Raw genomic sequence first — 19,206 nt, forward strand, 5'->3', positions numbered from 1 at the left:
GTAGTGAAACATACATCCTAGTTTTTTCCCCATCTTGTTTATATAGGTTAGGTATTCACTAAATTTTTATGGAAGGAAAGTTATAAAATAATTTTAAGCTGCATGTTGGAAATTAATTTCTATCTTACATAAGAGTCCTGAATCCTGGAAGTGTTTCTAAACTTCAAGGTAGTGGAATACCCACGTTTTATTTCGCATTTTGTTTTGTATGTAGATAGCTTTCCAATTGGTGTATTGGAACCTGAAGAGGTTAAATAGACCTTAAAAAAGAAAAAAAGGCACGTTGAGGTTCCTAAAGAACATCTGGCAAAACCCTAAAGTTTAATGGAACAGATAAGATATAATGCCATAAAAAAGACTAAGTGTACGTAACAGGTAGGTCTGATTGGCTAAAAACTTCCTTTCAAAAGTGCCTGAAAGCTGTGGAAAAAGTTGCATTCAGGGTAATAATCTTGGACATGCCTGGTATGAATAGCTTCTCTGGAACCTGAAAAATTACTGTGAATCCACTCTAGGCCCTCAAACACTTCAAACTATTAATGTAAATCATTAATAACAAGCCTAATCAGTACTGTTAATGTAATCACTTCTAATACAAATCTCCTCAGTTTGGCTGGAATCCCATCCCCCACTTAATTTAGCTGTCCAGAATCCAGACATTCCCGTACCTGCGGCCCCAGCATAGTTCTAGAAATATTTTTTTCCTTACTTCTTTAGACTTTTGAAGTTCCTTTCCTAAACAGACTGGTTGAATGTGTACAGTAGATTGTTCTCAGTTTGATCACCTTTATTGAGTGACTATATTGACACAACTGTGGTTAAGTGTGTCCCCTTATTTTCTTTTAAATGCATACTTAGGGTACTTTCTAGAATTTTTATGGTTCACGTCACACTTTGAGTTACGGCAGAGTAGCTTTTACCTTTATTTGTGGGGTTTTTTCATGTGAAAGTTAATTTAAATTAAAATCTGTCTGTTAGAGTTGACTTCCTTGATGTAGCCGAACCTGTGCAAATTATTTTTGATCTCCAAATTCAGTTCTTTTCCAGTACTTTCCAAAAAATGCTTGCAAACATTTTTTGGGAAAGGGTTGACCGGCACCTTTGCAAAAAGTATTCTTAGCAGCTGTGTCACAATTTGGATGAGTAAGAATGATAAAAGAGTAGCAAGTTAGGAGGTGCATAGTAATATTGGGGGATAATCTTAAAGGTCCACTAATGGTCACAATATTTAGAGTATGCAATGTTTGTGTGTTTGGTCTTGGCACTGGTTTAATGCTCTGCCTTCCTAATGATTGTAATTTCTTCAAGATTCTACAAATGCGTCTATACTTAGAGAATCCAGAAACTAAGGAAACACTGTTGTATGAACCAGATGGTTTGGATTTCTGTCGTGCTGTCAGGATTACAATACCAAGCAGTTTAAGAAAATTTTCTGGTAGAATATGGGCTATATAGTTTTTGTAGAAATAATGTTTGCAATGTAGATATATTATCTTTAGTCTTATTCTTTATGGCGATGAATAGCATCTGGATACCATCTCATCAAACTGCTTTTCAGAGTTCTGCAGTTTTTCTCTTCTGCTTAATCTTGCATTGTCTTTCTGTATTCTTTGTTTTTAGCCCCTAACTCTGAATTCTGATTTTCAAAAACTGAAACATCTGAATCTATTTCTTTCTAAAGAATTACAGCCATTGCACCAATTCCTTTAATAAAGGATTGAATTTCCTCCAGTGGGAGGAAATAGTTTGCATTGTTTCACTGTGAGTCTGGTTAGGTATGAGTCTCTTGAAGAAACCAGGTTGAAGAATATTTTTCTTGGTTTTAACTGAGAATGTTTTAATGTTGTGGATGTCTGGAACTAGAAGGTGGCATTTTCAAACTGAAATTACAAGTGATTACAAGGTAAGTACTCTGGTTTTGTAAAAGATTAAAGAGGAATTCAGGTGGTGAGAGATGTTAATAGTATTTACTTTTTCCCCCTTTATCTCCAATAAAGCCCAAAACCTAAGTGGTAAATATTAACATTTTCATAGTTCACATTTTGCCCAAGAGGACAGAGCTACAATTGTGTGTATTTTTTGAGCCTTAGCATTCTGTGTTATGTTGATCAGTTTTCATTCGTAATTGTATTCTTTTTTTAGAAGGGATGGTGATTGAAGTTTAGGAAATTTAAAGTGTTTTTACCCAACTTAGTTTTTTGAGGTGTGGGTTACATTGAATTTCAGGTATTGTCACTTAGTCTTGTTTTTAAGCAAGCCAAAAAAAGGTTTTTCACTATAGCAAATTGGACTTTTCAAATTCCCAAAATCTTTCTGAATTAGGTTGTGGAGGTTATTTTCAGATGCTGCTTTGATCAACACAGATTGCCTGATAGTGCAGCATGCGAGAGGCCCCTTTTCAGAGTCTGTATTATTGATGCAAGAGATGGGCTTACAACTGATGTAGGCAAGTCAGATGAGGGGGCGCTGCCCCACCTCCAGGGATTTTTCTCAGTCTTCTGAAGATTTTTCTCCACCCAACTTTCTGGTAGAGTTTGACTACAGAAAAATAAAATAAAATAGTCTATTGATGTGAGCATTAACCTCCATATTTCTAGCAGGATCAACAAATTTTTCTTTGCCCTGTTACGATTTTTAAGATATTACCCTGTCAGCAACCTGCAGAGTTTGTATATGTTTTTAATGTTATTTGAATTCCAGCCGTAATACCCTAGAATCGATTTTTAACAAAAATTGTGTTGATGATGGGAGAAGTTTCTGCTTATTTCTAAGTCGGATCTCTTAACATTAGCCCAGTAGTTGGTCATCTGGTTTTATTAAAGTGGCCACTTGAGCTTAGTAGTTGAGTTGAAATAAACCTAATATTTACATTATCTAGCAACATGTTTTGATCTTCGAATATAAAAGGAGGAAGATGGTTGGGAAGGGGTAATTTAAAAAAAAAAAAAAGGCAGGAAGGCGTCCATATTGAAAAGTTCTGATACCTAGAGGTTTGGCCTCCATTCTAGTATCTAAGCCCTGTATCTGTATGTTATCTTTAGGAGGCCATAAAGAGGAAACCTGCTTGGGCATTCTGATTCCACGATTACATTTGTGCTGCCAGCAAACATTTCCCATTACATTTTAGTGATGGATATTAAAAGAAAATCAATTAATGTGACTCCCTTAAATAAAAAGCTATTTAAAATTTTTCCTGGATTAAACAGACAATAATTGACTTTCCAAAAAAAAAAACGACTGAAAATTGTGCTTTCTTAGGAAAGACATCACAGCACTTCCCACGATAGCCATGGTTGTCTTTATACCCAGATAGATTTATAAGAACTTTTTTCTTTTTTCAAGAAACCTTTAACCCCAATCACCCCAAAAGAAAATAAAACTGGTAGAGAGGAAATTGTTGACAAATGAAAGATCATAAGGTGAAGTACAGGAGAACAAGGATGTTTTGTGAGGACTATTTATTTTGTTCAGGGTGTTCAACAGACACAATTATACTTCATTGATCTGTTAAGTGATGTTGAGTTTTTTAAATAATTTCAGGAGGTGGGCTATAATTTTCTACCAATATTGCCACCTTAAAAAGTAGGATTTCTCCTTTGGACTGCAGAAGATTTTAATACTTTGTTCATTGAGGGGGAATTTAAACACCACTGTTGGATTCAAGTTTGTTCTGCTTTCCTTCATAGCTACTTGGATATAGTAGTTGGTTGACAGTCTTTTTATGCTTTCAGTGCTAAATTTAGTAGTTGAACCATTCATATTCTAAAATGTCACTAGAGCAGCTTTCTCTAGGGGTGGGTTTTGAGCACTTTAGTCCAAATTTTCTGATTTCCCTGACATTGTCTTCTCAGAGCTCTTTAAATATGCAGTACAAAAATGTGTGACATTAAATACATTCCTATACTGTGACGTTAAATACATTTCTTTACTTTATTATCTAGTCAAGTCACAAGTTGTAAGCCTCTCCAACCCTGAGCCTTGTCATCATTGTACAAATGAATTGTCCATGCTTTCCTTTCTTGCACTTTTGTATTAATGTGTCACTTTTTGACTAGAGATGTGCTTTTGACACTTAACATTTTCTATTGATGAATACAATAAGTAGAAGTGTGAAATGTAATTAAAGTTCTTAAATGTTAGATGAACAGCAAATGTTCAGTTGCGCACTTCGCATTTAGCCTAAGCATGATAAATCTATTTGAAGTAGACAATTGAGGTTGATTACCTTATATTTTAGAACCAACAGGAGGCTAGTTTCAGTTTTTTGAGCTGCATATTCTAGGGTTTTTGTTTTTTTTTTTTTAAATCCAGAAAAAGGGATTTTTTTTTTTCTAGTTTCAGTTTTGGCACTGGATTTTATCCTGGAGTTTTAAAATATCTTCATCCTGTTCTTTTTCTATTAAGGTTAATGTTGAAGAAGGAAAATGCGGAAGTCGTCCTTTGACAAGTTTTATAAATGAGTATTTGAAGCTCAGGAATAAGTGAAGCTGAAATTTGAAAAAATAAAAGAAAGAATGCATGCTAATTATCAGACCAGAAGTCCCACTTGTAGAATATTGAGCAATTTGTGTGAAGTGGGGAAGATGAAAGAAGTCAGAATTTGAAACGGAAGAATGAAGAAAAGAAATAAAAATGAAGTTAAGATAAGAAGTAATCTGGAATCAGAAAGCACTACGCTAAGTAATTACTAGTCTGTTTATGTGTCCCTGTATATTTTGCTAAACATGCATGCATTATTTGTTTAATAGAAGAAAATATATACAGGGCAAAGACGTGCCTTCCAGGGGAAACGTTTAAATTAGGTAATTCTAATTTTAACTTCTTAGTCAAATGATTGAAATGCAATTTAAAAAAATAATAACCCTTTGTAGTCAAATATGAGGCAGGAATGAGCTCTCTGGCATGGGTAACAGTTGGCTTCATGTTGTCCCTCTAGATTTTTTCATCTAACTCTGCTGGTCCTGGGGTATGAGTGAGTACCTCCAGAGTTGGAATTGGTGGTTTGTGCCACCTCCATGGACTCTTAAAATTCACTGATCCCTATCCTTCAGTACTGAGCAATGTATAATAGAATGTTTTCTATGTTTGTCATAGTTTTCCTAAAGAATGTCACCAGGATGGTTATAGAACCGAACCCTCAAAATTGAAGCAAACCAGTGAACAGGTTGGCCAGCTCCTTTTGGCATTTATGAAAATATTTTCTTTCCAGATGGCATAGTGGAAAGCTATGACCAATTAGGCCTTACCTTTTAAGATGCAGGTTCTAAATTCACAAGGATGAGTCTTAATTCTTTGCTGTTTAATGCCTTTTCCAGCTGAATGACTAGGATTACTGCTAAAAAAAAAAAAGTTTACCTTAGAATGAGGTGGGTCACACAAGTGAACAGGATCTCTCTTAACTCAAAGCGGCAATAGTGTTAGGTGCTTTATTCAGTAAACAGCTTTATTCCCTTTTCTCATTTTCTGCTATTAACACTTAATTGTTAGAATGATGTGAGAGGTATAGATTATAAAGTAGCTTTACTCTGGTTCCCCACTCCCAGTACTTCCTGGAAAAAAAGAAACCTCAAAGTTCTATTATTTCCCCATCTGTGTGTTTTGTATTAGTTAAATAAAAGAATCAAATGATCAGTGTAATGTTATTTTCAGTTGTATGGGACAAGTACATGTGTCAGAATAATACCCAGTGGTAGCTAACCAAGAGTTGTCCTCTGTTGGGAAAGCCAAAGTTACCACTTCTCCTTCCTGAAATGAAGACAACCTAAGAAACTTTCTCTGAGAGTTAATAGATCTTCCAGCTCTTGGAAAAAGTGACTTAAATGACATTTCTAGAAGGATCTGTTTCCTGGGGTTTTAGGGCCAATGTGAGATCTGTGCTTTTTGTAATTATTTCTGTGTTTTCAAGGAGAAGAAAATTATTCCCATTTATAGTAGTTTCCAGCTTTTGCTTTGTCCCAATTATTGGTTTGTAAAATTTTTTGCCATGTATAAACTAATAATATTAAGTTAATGTTAATTTTGCATTCCGAATTACTTACAGATTAGGCAGAGAGATGTGAATGGATATTCTATTTCTCTTCAAGTCCATGGATTCTTTTATCAGGAGACCTGAAAGGTCCTTGGGGTCCAAAAGAGGAAAGACCTATTAAGCCTCTAAGTGGAAGGAAAGCAGTTTGGAATTTGATTATATGGTCTAAGCTGGATAGATGTATGGTGAAACTAAACACTGATGCTGGTGGACCATCCCATCCATTCAAGGTTCCCCCCACCATCACCCGTTGGCCAAAGTATCTTTGAGTCTTGACCATGCTTCCTCCTCTCACCCCCACTCTGGCTATTGGGGAGGGAAGAGGGAGATAGGCCTCTGCAGGGGAGCAGAGAAAATGAGAGAAACAAGGTTCCAAGACGATGCTTTTGCCAAGAAAAATCAATAGGCAGGAAGCATAAAACTCTGAAATTGAATAAAGCAATGATACTTAGCATCATAAATATGTATGGTACTTCTAAGAAATGTAGAAGACCAACTCCAGAGTTACTAAAATGAGCTCTAGTTTAGGGACCTGTATTCTTAAATGCTATGTAGGTTTACTCCATACCTCTGTTTAAGAGCCACTGTTCAAAATCTAATTTACTGCATCTAGTTTCTAAAATAATACAGAAGAAACCTAGTGATTTGATGGTTCCAGATGGTTTCCACTTCCTTTATCTCTCAAAATGTTTTTCTAAGATGGTGCCATTCTCGGAATGGGGGAGATGAAGGTTATTTTGTTGAAAGCCTTGAGTTTTTTTCTGACCTGCTCCTTTCAAGTTGTATATTGTTAGTTATATGACTAAGATCAATCTATAAAAACTTGATTCCCTGAGCAAAAATTCAGGGAATTTCTTGGTTTTGTATTAACTTTAAGTTCATGATCCTTTCCTTTGAGGTATTGAAGGTCCAGAGTAGTGGGGGGTTTTTTTGGTAGGGTTTTAATGCCTTGACACATAATTTTTAGCCCTAAGAGTGGACTTTGAGTTTTCTTTATGTGGAGGATTTCCCAGCTGGTTTTGTAGATTTGCCCGTGGATTAAGGTTTAAGTTAACTTTGTTTTTAGATTTGGCTAATAATCTTAGGTATCATTTCTTCTGGACAGGCTAAATTTCCTTGAATATATATTTTCAAACAAGCTGAGGGCCAACATAACTACAAAAAGGGGGTTAACTTCTTTAAGAAAGATCCCTGACAAGAAAGGTGGGAGGAGGTGGAGGCATTGTTTAGGTGTTAGCCTAACCAAATGTCAGTATAAAAGGGAAAATCTTTGCATTCTGGCTGGTGTTTCCTCTATTCCTGGCCTAAGAAGTGATTGCTCACAAAATATATATGCATATAGCCAGTTAGTCTTAAGAGGCTGAGAGGAAAGTCTTAGAATTTCATAGACGCTGTATCTTTGACCCTTGATCTGCTAGGCTAAAAGTACAATCTCTTATCAGTGGGCAGACAGGTAAAGTAGGTTAGGATAAGGTTTTTCTGTTTAATGAAGCAAGAGGCTTAAAAGGAGATCTTGGCTTTCTACCATTTCTTCCTTTATATTCCAATTCCTAGGCTGACTGATTTGTTAACTACAATTACTTTATTGGTAATCTTTTTATTATGAGTTGTTACTGTGAGCATATTCAGCTCTCCTTTCCAGAGTAAATTGTTTTCCTTGGTTTCCATTAAAAGCTATAATCATTCCATGAAGTAATCTTTTCTAACATTGGAATAAACGAAGGCAGTTAACTTTTGGGGTCCCTTTTTCTATTTTCTCTTCTAGGTTAGCTTTTGCCTGTGGTAAAGATGCCGGAAACCGCACCCCACCCCTATTTTGTGAGAACTACTTTGTCCAAGGAGAGGAGGGAGGTGGATTGTGCTTTTAAATGTCTGTGTGCAGAATATTTGCCAGAGAATGCCAAGAGATTGTTAATTGGGGTCCCCAAAGCTGTAGTACACCCTTTAACCATTCCTTGTTAAAGGTAGCTGTTCTCACTAATGAGTATCTTTTTCTTTGAACCTTTTTACAGTCAACCCATGGGGGTAATGGAGAGGGGGCTGTCACATTTCATGTCCCTTCACACTGTGTTTTATAATGACTGAAATCTTACTGGGAAGTTTCTAGAGTTCTTTCAGGCCTAGAGACCAGAACTTATTTTACTGATTGAGTTACTCTTTTCTTTACTGTCCTAAACTTCAAACTTGTTTCTTCTGTATTGCATATAAATTTTTGCCCTGAGCATCATAGAAATGATCTTCCAAATTTTCTCCCATCAAGCTGTAGATCACAGAACATAATCTAAAAAGGCTATAGCTATAATTTAAAATCCTATTCTATCCTTTCAAGAATGGCCAGAATATTCTGAAAGTTTACCACACAGGGAGGTCTCCAGTGGTACTTTTATCCAGTAGCTTCAACATTGAGTCTTACTCCTACAGTGACTTACTGTACTGTTTTGGTTCTTTTTGGGTCTGGCCATTTCTGCTCTATCTTGGGTGGAAAGACTCACTAGACTTTATGCCTTTTAATTTGCCTTAAGTTGGAGCCTAAAGTAAGGCTGTCTTGATGATAACACCTTTGCTATTAGACTGAGTGGGTTTGTTCTCTTAATCCGTTGTTTCTGTTTTGGTGCCTTGGCAGGACATTTCCTTGGTTCCATTATTTTATATGTATGTCTTTTCTGCTTATGAGTTGACTGTATGTTTTGACTCACTGGTGAGCCAGTTACCCTGTTTCCCCATTCCTTTGCTGGTTTCTTTAGAGATTTTCCTTACTGTGCCATTTACCTGCCAGGTAGTCTAGTTTTGATTGGGAAAGCCATGGCTGTATAGTATATACCTAGACTTTGGTTTTTACATGCAATTCTGAACTCCCTACCTTCATGGACCTTGATAGGAGCCCCTGATTTAATCTGTTCTGGTTTTAATAGGTCCTTTATGTAACTTACCTAGCTACTTATTCCTAGATCCCCATCAGTTTGCCCTGGTTCATCTCCATTTAGCCCAGGAAGCTGTAGATCTCTGGCACTCTCTTTGCTCTTCTGCATATAGTTCACTGCCTTTCTGCTGTGGTTCCATCTGGTTGCTTTGAGATTCTTAGGGGCTTCCCACCATGGTTAGATGGAATAGGGTTTAGTGTCCTTCAGGCTGGTCCTTGCTTTCCACTAGGTTTCTGCCTTTTGCTAGGACTTGAAACAGATTGTCCTTGCCTCTTTTCCCCACTTAAAAATAAATAAAACTTGAGAAGTTAAGGTCTTATTGGGAAAAAAAAAGGCATTTTAAAAGTAAGTTTTATGACTTTCATAGGGTTTTGTTTTATTGATGGCAGTTTGATTGAAATATAGGTATAAGGTATAGGTGTCATAGTTAATAAGATTCTTTCTCACCCTAGTCTTTATGGAGTAACAATCCCAAAACACAATCCTTGGACAGTTCCCTTAACTGCTTGGCTTTGGCACCCCTTTCTGAAGAGAGTGGGGTCAGTTAACTCTTAACCCTGCTCCAGAAAAGGTGGAAGTTCAAGTTAATTGGCTTATGTCAGTTGGAGCAATGTAAATATACCAGGTATATTCAGTTCCTGCCCTTACCTATGTTTTCTTATCTTGGAAGGGGATTGCTTTCCCTCACCATTTATCTCACAGCAGCTTATTTGTTTTTAAAGTTGCCCAGAAAGTATACAAATTAAACTTTTGACATCTACGTGTAGGAATCCCGTTCTGCTTCCAGAAGTGGAAGTGCTCATGGATCTGGGAAATCTGCAAGGCATACCCCAGCAAGGTCTCGCTCCAAGGAAGATTCCAGGCGTTCCAGATCAAAGTCCAGGTCCAGATCTGAATCTAGGTAAGAAAGACTGTCTTGGGATTTTCTTCTGTTACTCTTAGCTCTGAAATTGGTGTGTGCTTTGTAAATTAGGAAGATAGAGAGGGTTAGATCATTTGTTGGCTTATTTAATATTGGTACTAGCAATGTACTTAATCATAAGTTCTGGGACAGAAGACTAAGTGGTTAAGAGCCTGGGCTTTTGGCGTTAGGGTTCAAATCTTACCTCTATTTTTTCTGACTTGGGCAGATTACTTAACCTTTTTCCACCTTAGCTTCCTTATCTTTAAAAGGCGAGTTAGTACTAGTTCTTCAGAATTGTGAGGATTCGCTATGAGTTTAAGTATAACAAATGGACTGCAGAACATTGGCTTTCATAACTGCAATTCTTGATAAATAGGTGTAGTGTCTAATATTATATACGTGTGTGTATAAAACAAAAATAATACCATAACACAGCGCACTTTTTTTTTTTTTTTAATGTTGGTCTAGAGTAGGCTATACGTCCTTGGTTTGCCCAGGACGGCCCCAGTTTATGCCTATTATCAGGCATAATTAACTGCACCTCTTTTCTCTCTTACAATGTGTCCTGTCTGGTTTAGATGACACTTCATAACACTCTAGTTAAGAGCGATTGATTGGTTTTAAAACACTGCTGGACAAAACTATGGTGATGGTGATTTTATCTTAAGTGAATGGTGGGCATAATGGGAGAGGCCGAAAAAATAGAGGGTGTTATACTGAGGGAAAAGGGGGGCACAAATCAAGCTAGTAGGAAGTGCTGCATGTTTTAATGATTACCAAATTTTTTAGTGTGTTAATTGATCTTCAGTATGTTAATTTTGATCTCCTTTATCTTAAGAAATGGAAGAGAGCTGATAGTGGTTTGGAGCTCTTTCTAGCAGAGTTGAGATGACTGTAGATACAGAAGAAAAACCTCAATTTAATGTTAATATTTGTCTGAATTGTGTTCCGTCTTTTGGATTTTAACTCTAGATTATTAGAAGAATTAAAAGCTGTATCAATCAGTTATTTAGTCATAACCCTGAAGCCTTTGTCTTACAGGTCTAGATCCAGAAGAAGTTCTCGAAGGCATTACACAAGATCAAGATCTCGGTCCCGCTCCCATAGACGATCCCGTAGCAGGTCTTACAGTCGAGATTATCGAAGACGGCATAGCCACAGTCATTCTCCCATGTCTACTCGCAGGCGTCATGTTGGGAATCGGGTAAGATGAAAAAATAGTTGAAGTGATACGTCTCTCTTCTGTTTTGAAATTAGAACTGATTACATTTGACAGTAGACTTTTGGCAGTGAACACACAAGTTCTTTAGAGACTTTAGTGTTTTGAGGTAAGTCTATTTAAAAGGTATTTCTTATGTTGTAAATGGTCTACATTTGAGCTATCAGTCATATGTAAGCAAAATACTGTGGCAGTGGTGTAGCTCAGCTCATCGAATAAAAAATCCCCATTGTGCATTACTATCTATATGTTCCATACTAATGTTACTGAAGTTTTCTGGGTTAGCTTTAATACTCTTTTTAGAATGCTTCTTGGTTTTTCCATTTAATTTTAAGCACGTTTATTTCGGGTATTAAGGCTTATCTTCCCTGAAATAGTTATTCCCTCTGGCTTATAGAGATAATGCTACTCTCATTCTTACGCCTAGAATAAATTCCTAGGAGGTGAATCCCTTGGGCAAATTGCTCTCCAGTCTCCCCCACAAAAATGCCAGTTTTGGTATTTACTAGTATGAGTCCCTATTTCCCCCTCCCTACACACACACACTTAATTCTGAGGTTGAAATGCTCTTTGCAGGATTTTCTTTGGGAGGGGGTGCAGAGGGAGAGAGAATCTTTTTTTTTTAAGATTTTATTTATTTATTTGACAGAGACACAGCGAGAGAGGGAACACAAGCAGGGGGAGTGGGAGAGGGAGAAGCAGGCTTCCTGTGGAGCAGGGAGCCCGATGCGGGGCTCCATCCCAGGACCCTAGGATCATGACCTGAGCCGAAGGCAGACGCTTAATGACTGAGCCACCCAGGCACTCCATGGGGGAGAGAGAATTAAGCAGGCTCCATGGCCAGCATTGGAGCCAGATGTTGGGCTTGATCTCAACCCTGAGATGATGACCTGAGTCAAAATCAAGAGTCCGATGCTTAACTGATTGAGCCACCCCAGGCACCCCTTTTCTGCCCATTAATGCTTGCAGCTATTGCCATAACACTGATTTTAAATTTTAATTGTTCATTTAAATCTACTTTATTGTTAGTGACATTTTGGGTAATTTATATGCATTTTTTCTTAACTTTGGTTTATGATAAATTTTAAGGTTTAAAATTGATTTTTCCATTTCTAGGCAAATCCTGATCCCAACTGCTGTCTTGGAGTATTTGGATTGAGCTTGTACACTACAGAAAGAGATCTCAGAGAAGTATTCTCTAAATATGGCCCCATTGCTGATGTGTCTATTGTATATGACCAGCAGTCTAGACGTTCAAGAGGATTTGCCTTTGTATATTTTGAAAATGTAGATGATGCCAAGGAAGTAAGTAAAAGTCTACCTGTATCTTTTTTTTTTATTATTTAAGATTTTATTTATTTGACAGAGACACAGCGAGAGAGGGAACACAAGCAGGGGGAGTGGGAGAGGGAGAAGCAGGCTTCCCACCGAGCAGGGAGCCCGATGCGGGACTCGATCCCAGGACCCTGGGATCATGGCCTGAGCCGAAGGCAGACGCTTAACGACTGAGCCACCCAGGCGCCCTTCTTGGTTTTTTTTTGTTTTTTTTTAAGATTTTATTTGAGAGAAAGCACATGAAGGGGGTAGGGTCAGAGGCAGAAGCAGACTCCCCGCTGAGCAGGGAGCCCCATGCAGGACTTGATCCCGGGACTCTAGGATCATGACGTGAGGCAAACGCAGTTGCTCAAGCAACTGAGCCACCCAGGCGCCCTTTTTTTTTTTTTAACCTGTATCTTTTTAAAATAGTCCTATTGTTGACTCCCAAGTACAGATGAACATAAGGATAAGGACAGTTTTCGCTTTTATATTGTAAATAAGATATATTTATAGTTACTTACAAATATCTTATTTGTAAATATTTACAGAAGTATTTATACTGGATATTTGTGGCCTTGTCCCAGGTGTATATAATAACTTAATGTATCTTTCCAAGGCAAAAGAGCGTGCCAATGGAATGGAGCTTGATGGACGTAGGATCAGAGTTGATTTCTCTATAACAAAAAGACCACATACCCCAACACCAGGAATTTACATGGGGAGACCTACCTAGTAAGTTTATTTTTAAGATAAAGATTGATGGCTGAGTGCATTTTCTCTTAAGAACTACCATGTACTAGGGGAAAATCTTTGACATTTCATCCAGTCCTGCCACAGTACAAATCATTCTTCCTGTGTTGTTTTTTTTTTAACTGGGTAAGACTATTCAAAAGAATATATTCAATGGAAATCTTGTATTTGTGCTGCACACTGATAGATGACATCCCACCATATCATACAGAAAGGCCATATATCTGGCTTTGCTTGGTAATTAATATTCTTGCTTAGACCATTTTTATCATAATGGAATCTTAACCATTCTAGGTAAAAGTCAAGTTTGTAACAAATTCTTCTACTGTGCGTTTTTTAGTTTTTGTTAAGCAGAGCGGAAAACACAGTTTTCGCATTGAACTATATGATAGGATACTTCTTTCCTTTGTCATTATTCTCACCAGTGTTTCTATATTGATCAGAAGCTCTGTGTTGAAGTTTTGTTTTTTGTTTTTAATTTAAATTGTCCCACTCCTGAAACCACATTCTTCCAAATATTTTACTTTCTCTTCCTTTAGGAAAATACATTTAAGTACATTGTTATAGGGAGCAGAGAAAAAGGACAGTGTTTATCCCATATCAGTGAATTCTTAAATAGGAATAATAATCCTTTTCCGGGTAACTTTTCCTTTAGAAAAGGCCTGTCTATGAATTAATAATTAGGGGGTTGTTAGTAGATACTATTTTTGCTCAATATAAGAGAGTAAAGAGATTATACTTGGAGCAGTTGCCCAGTCATGTCCTTAGCTCAGCTGTGGCTCCCAGGACCCAAATGAGTCATGCTGCTGCTATTGTCTGAACAGCTTTAAACAGTAACAGTTGTATGTAGGAAGTTAGGGAAGGAAGGCCACATGGTATTTTATGAAGATACTCTATGAAGATATATTTCACTGGATGAAATATATTTATGAAGATACATTATTCATAGTGGCAGCTCACGCCGTCGGGATTACTATGACAGAGGATATGATCGAGGCTATGATGACCGAGACTACTACAGCAGATCATACAGGTAAGTTAACCATAGTAGATTTAAGTTGCCAAAAATTTGGAGGGAGGTACCAGTCTCTTCTGAATCCTAATTTAAGGCACGGACCTTAAAAACACTAAACTTTAGTGTTTAATAAAATTTTTTTTATACTAAGAAATGTAGGGCTAGAGTTTAAACTATAGATTTTTAGGTTATGTGCCTAGTCAGTTTAACTTAATATGTGTATTTTTTTTTAAAACGTCAAATTGTAAACCAACTGAAATTCCTGGTTTTGAACATGGCAGTGGAACCAAAATTACAGACCATACTTTAGGTTTTTCACTCCTTTGTGCTTGTTCTTAAGTTCCATAAGCTGCATTTTTAAAGTCATTGCTTTATAAAGCATTTTTGGTGTCTCATGTATGATGCTCTCTAGATAGGGAAAACTAAGTCTTGGAAGAGTCCAAAGAAGTATTTGTTGAAGGGCAGTAATTTGGTATAAGAATGGCTAGAGGTTTTTTATTACCAAAAAATTGAACCTTTTGGGGGGTGATTAATAGGGAAATAACTGTCATGCTGAGAAACACTTTGGAAGATAAAATGAAGTAAAATCTTTATTTTACCTGCAGCGGGTAATTTAGACCCTGTCTTGCTTATGAAAATGTAAATTGTATGATTAATCCTTGGTGCCCTATTGAGGTGTGGTTGTCTTCTTTTTTTTTTTTTTTTTTGTACACTGCTTTGAATGTTTAAAGAAGTTGATTGTCAACTACTGTCTGTGGAAGTGAGTCCTTAAGCTTGCTTCTGACACTATGGTCCAGCATTTTATCCCCAACAAAAACCTTTTTTGAAAGAACATTTGTGTGTTAATTGGCACTCTTAGGGATTAATCTGTGGAGGCTGGGAAGATTAAACATTCAAGTTTTAATTCAGTTGAGCATTTACTTTAGAAGTGTAATTTGTTCTGTTACTCATTTTAGCCACCAGAGAGAGCTCTATGCCATTTTGTAAAAAGGGTGACAAGTTAGGGCTTTAATCACTTTACTTACAAAAATGACCTTTCATTTCTCCGTGGGAGTTTTAATTATACTGCATAAATATTGTTTTTAAAACTTTAAAAAAGATGAATGTGTGTTGCTTTTCTGCCTTCACAGAGGAGGAGGTGGAGGAGGAGGAGGATGGAGAGCTGCTCAAGACAGGGATCAGATTTACAGGTATGGCAGGAGAGGATTTTAAATGTACATGATACACAGTAGAATGGCTTACCTAAAGACACTTGGTTACTAGTATTTTGGGGGTTATTAAAAGTTGGATCACACAAGTTGGATTGCATGAAATTCGTAAAATACTGTAACTGAAACCAGTAATAGTGTATACATGGTTCGTTTGTGTGTTTACAGAAATGAATAGGGCTTATACTAGGTAATTACTCAATGGCCCCATTTTGTACCTTAATCGATGATAGTGTAAATTAAGGTCAGTGATAAGCATCCATAATATTCTTAGTCTTTATTCCTTACTGCTACTTTCTGGTACTATTGCACTTTTGTTAGCTTTTAATGAGCATCTTAGTAAAGCAAGTGAATATTCAAATCAGTCTTAGAAAACTGCTTTGAAGCACTAGTAAAATTTGTTTTGGGTGTTCATGAAGGTGTGCTTGGGATTAGTGGTTTTATTATCTAAAACAGACTTTGGAAATACCATGACTGTTGCAATCCTTATATATCATTTAGTCTAACTTCAATCTATGGAGTCTTAGACGGTCTTGGCATTTGTTTACAGAAGGCGGTCACCTTCTCCTTATTATAGTCGTGGAGGATACAGATCACGTTCTAGATCTCGATCATACTCACCTCGTAAGTTTCTAACTTGATATGATTTTATATATTATAATAGTATGGCTTGAAGTTATCAAACTACAGTAGATAGTGGGTTAATTCAAGTAGTTTTATCTATATTATAATCCACCCACCCACCCTTGGTTTTTGTATGTAGGGTTCAAGGAAGTATATGAAAATCCTTGGAATCTTATTCTTGCTAATTAAAATAGTAAATGTATAATACATTCTGGTCACCATTGTACCTTTTCTTTTCAGGAGGGCTTGCAGTTTTTGTACAGCCTGGAAACATTTGGGTGACTTTAAAACCTTAGCTCCTGGGGGTTGAGTTATACTTCCCAGCTATTTCTTTTGTTCAGTGTTGGTTCTTTGATTTCTAGGGGAACCCTTTTCATAGGAGAGAATCTGGTGCATAGAATTTCTAATGGTAGAATAAAAAGTCTCAACATTAAAGTATACTTGATAACTATGCTTCAATACTGAGAGACTGATTATTATTTCTTCCTAGGTCGCTATTAAAGCATGAAGTTGAAGACTTTCTGAAACCTACCCTAGAGTTGGGATATTGTTTGTGGACAATATTTTTTATTGTCTCCTGTTTAAAAAGTGAACAGTGCCTAGTGAAGTTAGGTGACTTTTACACCTTTTATGATGACTACTTTTGGTGGAGTTGAAATGCTGTTTTCATTCTGCATTTGTGTAGTTCGGTGCTTTGTTCAAAGTTAAGTGTTTTCAGAAAAGTATGTTTTGCATGTATTTTTTTACAGTCTAAATTTTGACTGCTGAGAAGTTTCTATTGTACAAAACTTCATTTAAAAGGTTTTTCTACTGAATCCAGGGTATTCTGAAGATCGAAGCCTGTGTGTAAAATGCTACCAAATGGTAAAAAGCAACAATAAAGTTTGGTTTTTACTTTTCTTTCTAACATCAATGCTTAGCAAAACTGTTCAGATTAGGTTGTGTCAGTAGTAAATTTCAAGACAAAAATACCCATTTTCCTCCAATCCATGAAACATATTATACTTAATATACCTGCAACTAAGTGTTAAAAATTATGCTCTGTAACCCTGTACTGCTAGTACTAGAACTAAAGAACTTTGAATACAGCCAATGCTTAATGCTTATATAAATGTGGATTTGTCAGCCTTTATGTAATCTGTATCATATAAAGCAGGGGATAAGAAAAGAGGTACACGATGTATGCCTTTAAAAGGCTATTTCTTAAAGCTGTTACAAGGGGATAATGGTATTTCAACTAGTTATCAGCAAGTGACAATACATTCCACCACAAATGTACTCTTGTTCTTCTAGCTTTTAGACTATGAAAAAAATTAAGTGCTTCAGAGTTCGGGAAAAGAGAAAGGGAACACTACACCTGTGTTGTGGATGAACTGAAGACTTTGCCTGTTCATTTTTTAAATATTATTTTCAGGTCCTTTGCTTACCAAAGGAAGCCCAATTTCACTCAAATGTTTTGAGAACTGTGTTTAAATAAATGCAAATGAAAAGAGTAAAAGGCTGGTACAACTCAGTTGACATAGAAGATTTTGTTTTAACCTTGTTACTTATAATTGGAGGGTTTTTTAAAGTAGTTTTTAGTCCCTTGTACAGTATCCCTTAGGCTGAAATGTATTCTTTTTGCCTTTTTTTTTAATAGATAAATTGTACATTCCTGGAAAATACATTTAAGAGGGGAGTTAGGTACTTGAGTGATTGTCTTCATTTGGATGATGTTAGTTATATTAAATAAGTCTAGTCTCCACACTTGCCCAGAGGGTGGCCAATTCAGTGGAAAATGCAATAGGCAGGTAATTTATCAAAATCATTTAGTATGTCCCAGGTATCTGTAAAACACTTAGTTCATTTAGTCTGTAGCAGCCATGAGATGTAACTTTACCTTAAGTTAAAACAGCTATTAAATGGTAATCCATATGTGGGCAGATGTCCATCCACAGTCTGTACTTTCATTCATGATGCCATTCTGCCATACTCTAGATAACCAGATGAATAAAAAAAGGGGGGGTGATGGGGTGCCTGGCTGGCTCCGTTGGTAGAACATGCAACTCTTGATCTCAGGGTAGTGAGTTGAAGCCCCATGTTGGGTGTGGAGCCTACTTGAAATATATATATATGTATGTATGTATTTCATAGGCAATATTTGCAGGCCTTAATTTGTCACACTGGGTGGTATCTCTCATACTTTGGAAACTGTCAAATGGATTTTAAAATTCTGCATGTTTGTGTTTCTGAATAGCACCTGGAACTAACTTTGTTTCAAATTTATTGTCAGCCAGTTTCAGAGGAAGACTTGGCCCCTCAGATGGTTGTAGAATATGGTCCAGAAGGGGCTGGATTATAATTTTGTAGTGGTAAGAGTGTACCTGAAGAAACATGATAACACTTACAGGCTGTCTTGCTAGGGGAAAGGGTAGGCCAACACCAAAGCAGTGGGGTGAGAACTGTGGGCACCCAGTGCAGGTCTCACTGAATGAGGTCCCCTACACAAATACCTAACCTCTTAATGCAATACAGTATATGGAGTAAGAAATAGAAAGATTTCCCAGCCCTCTAATTGGCCTCAGGTCTAGAGCAACTTCAGAAAGCAACCATGCCTAATTGATGCATCCCAGAAGGTGTTGGTTTGCAATTAATTCATGTAAGCCACCCATTATCCTGCCAATAAAGTGGGTTTTTTTAAAGCTAGCGATCAGTTGGGCTTTTGGATCTGGAAGCATTTTGATTTCTAAATTGCTACCAGGAGTGTATTACAGGCAGCAGACCTTGAAGAAAATTTAGAACTTACCGGGTTTGATGGGTGGAGACTCCTTTCCTGTTCTGGGAGAGGAAACAAGTAGTCTGTTCATGTGCCTCTGATGGTGGTCATCTGGTGAGTCCCTTGGGTTAACTGTTGGCATACACCAATTTAAAGAGACAAATAATGTCAGAACCATAGGAGAGCCATTGGATAACTTAGGGATCGGATAAATTAAATCTTGAAATTCTTGCCTCAAGGCAAAAGAACCCAGGTTTTTAAATGCCAGTACTAACAATACATTGTTTACCACTGCAGGCCTGAGATGATTGAAACCAAATGCAAGGTTGATTTGGAGGACTGCTGAATTAAAATAGTTAAAATTCATAATCTTACTAGGGTCTTGTGAAAGCACACATTATTCAGGAAATGTCAGATCCCAACAATTGGCGTAAGTTTTTGTTTTTTGTTCTTTTTTGGAGGCCT

At 36.9% G+C, this 19,206-nt stretch overlaps 1 protein-coding gene across 2 annotated transcripts in view; it reads left to right on the forward strand.

Moving 5' to 3' along the window:
* Positions 1–16,893, forward strand: part of TRA2B (transformer 2 beta homolog) — a 19,075-nt gene extending 2,182 nt beyond the window's left edge. The window contains exons 2-9 of one of the 2 annotated variants that reach the window (XM_036066655.2): positions 9,717–9,850; positions 10,895–11,057; positions 12,189–12,377; positions 13,006–13,121; positions 14,089–14,172; positions 15,285–15,344; positions 15,913–15,986; positions 16,477–16,893. In XM_036066655.2, the coding sequence (XP_035922548.1) occupies positions 9,717–9,850; positions 10,895–11,057; positions 12,189–12,377; positions 13,006–13,121; positions 14,089–14,172; positions 15,285–15,344; positions 15,913–15,986; positions 16,477–16,487 (831 nt within the window). In that variant the 3' untranslated portion in view covers positions 16,488–16,893. The remainder of the gene's footprint in view (positions 1–9,716; positions 9,851–10,894; positions 11,058–12,188; positions 12,378–13,005; positions 13,122–14,088; positions 14,173–15,284; positions 15,345–15,912; positions 15,987–16,476) is intronic. The other variant, XM_036066658.2, reaches the window with a different exon arrangement.
* Positions 16,894–19,206: the final 2,313 nt, after the last annotated feature.

The sequence above is a fragment of the Halichoerus grypus genome, chromosome 1 (genome assembly GCF_964656455.1).
Source record: "Halichoerus grypus chromosome 1, mHalGry1.hap1.1, whole genome shotgun sequence".
NCBI classification, from domain to species: domain Eukaryota; kingdom Metazoa; phylum Chordata; class Mammalia; order Carnivora; family Phocidae; genus Halichoerus; species Halichoerus grypus.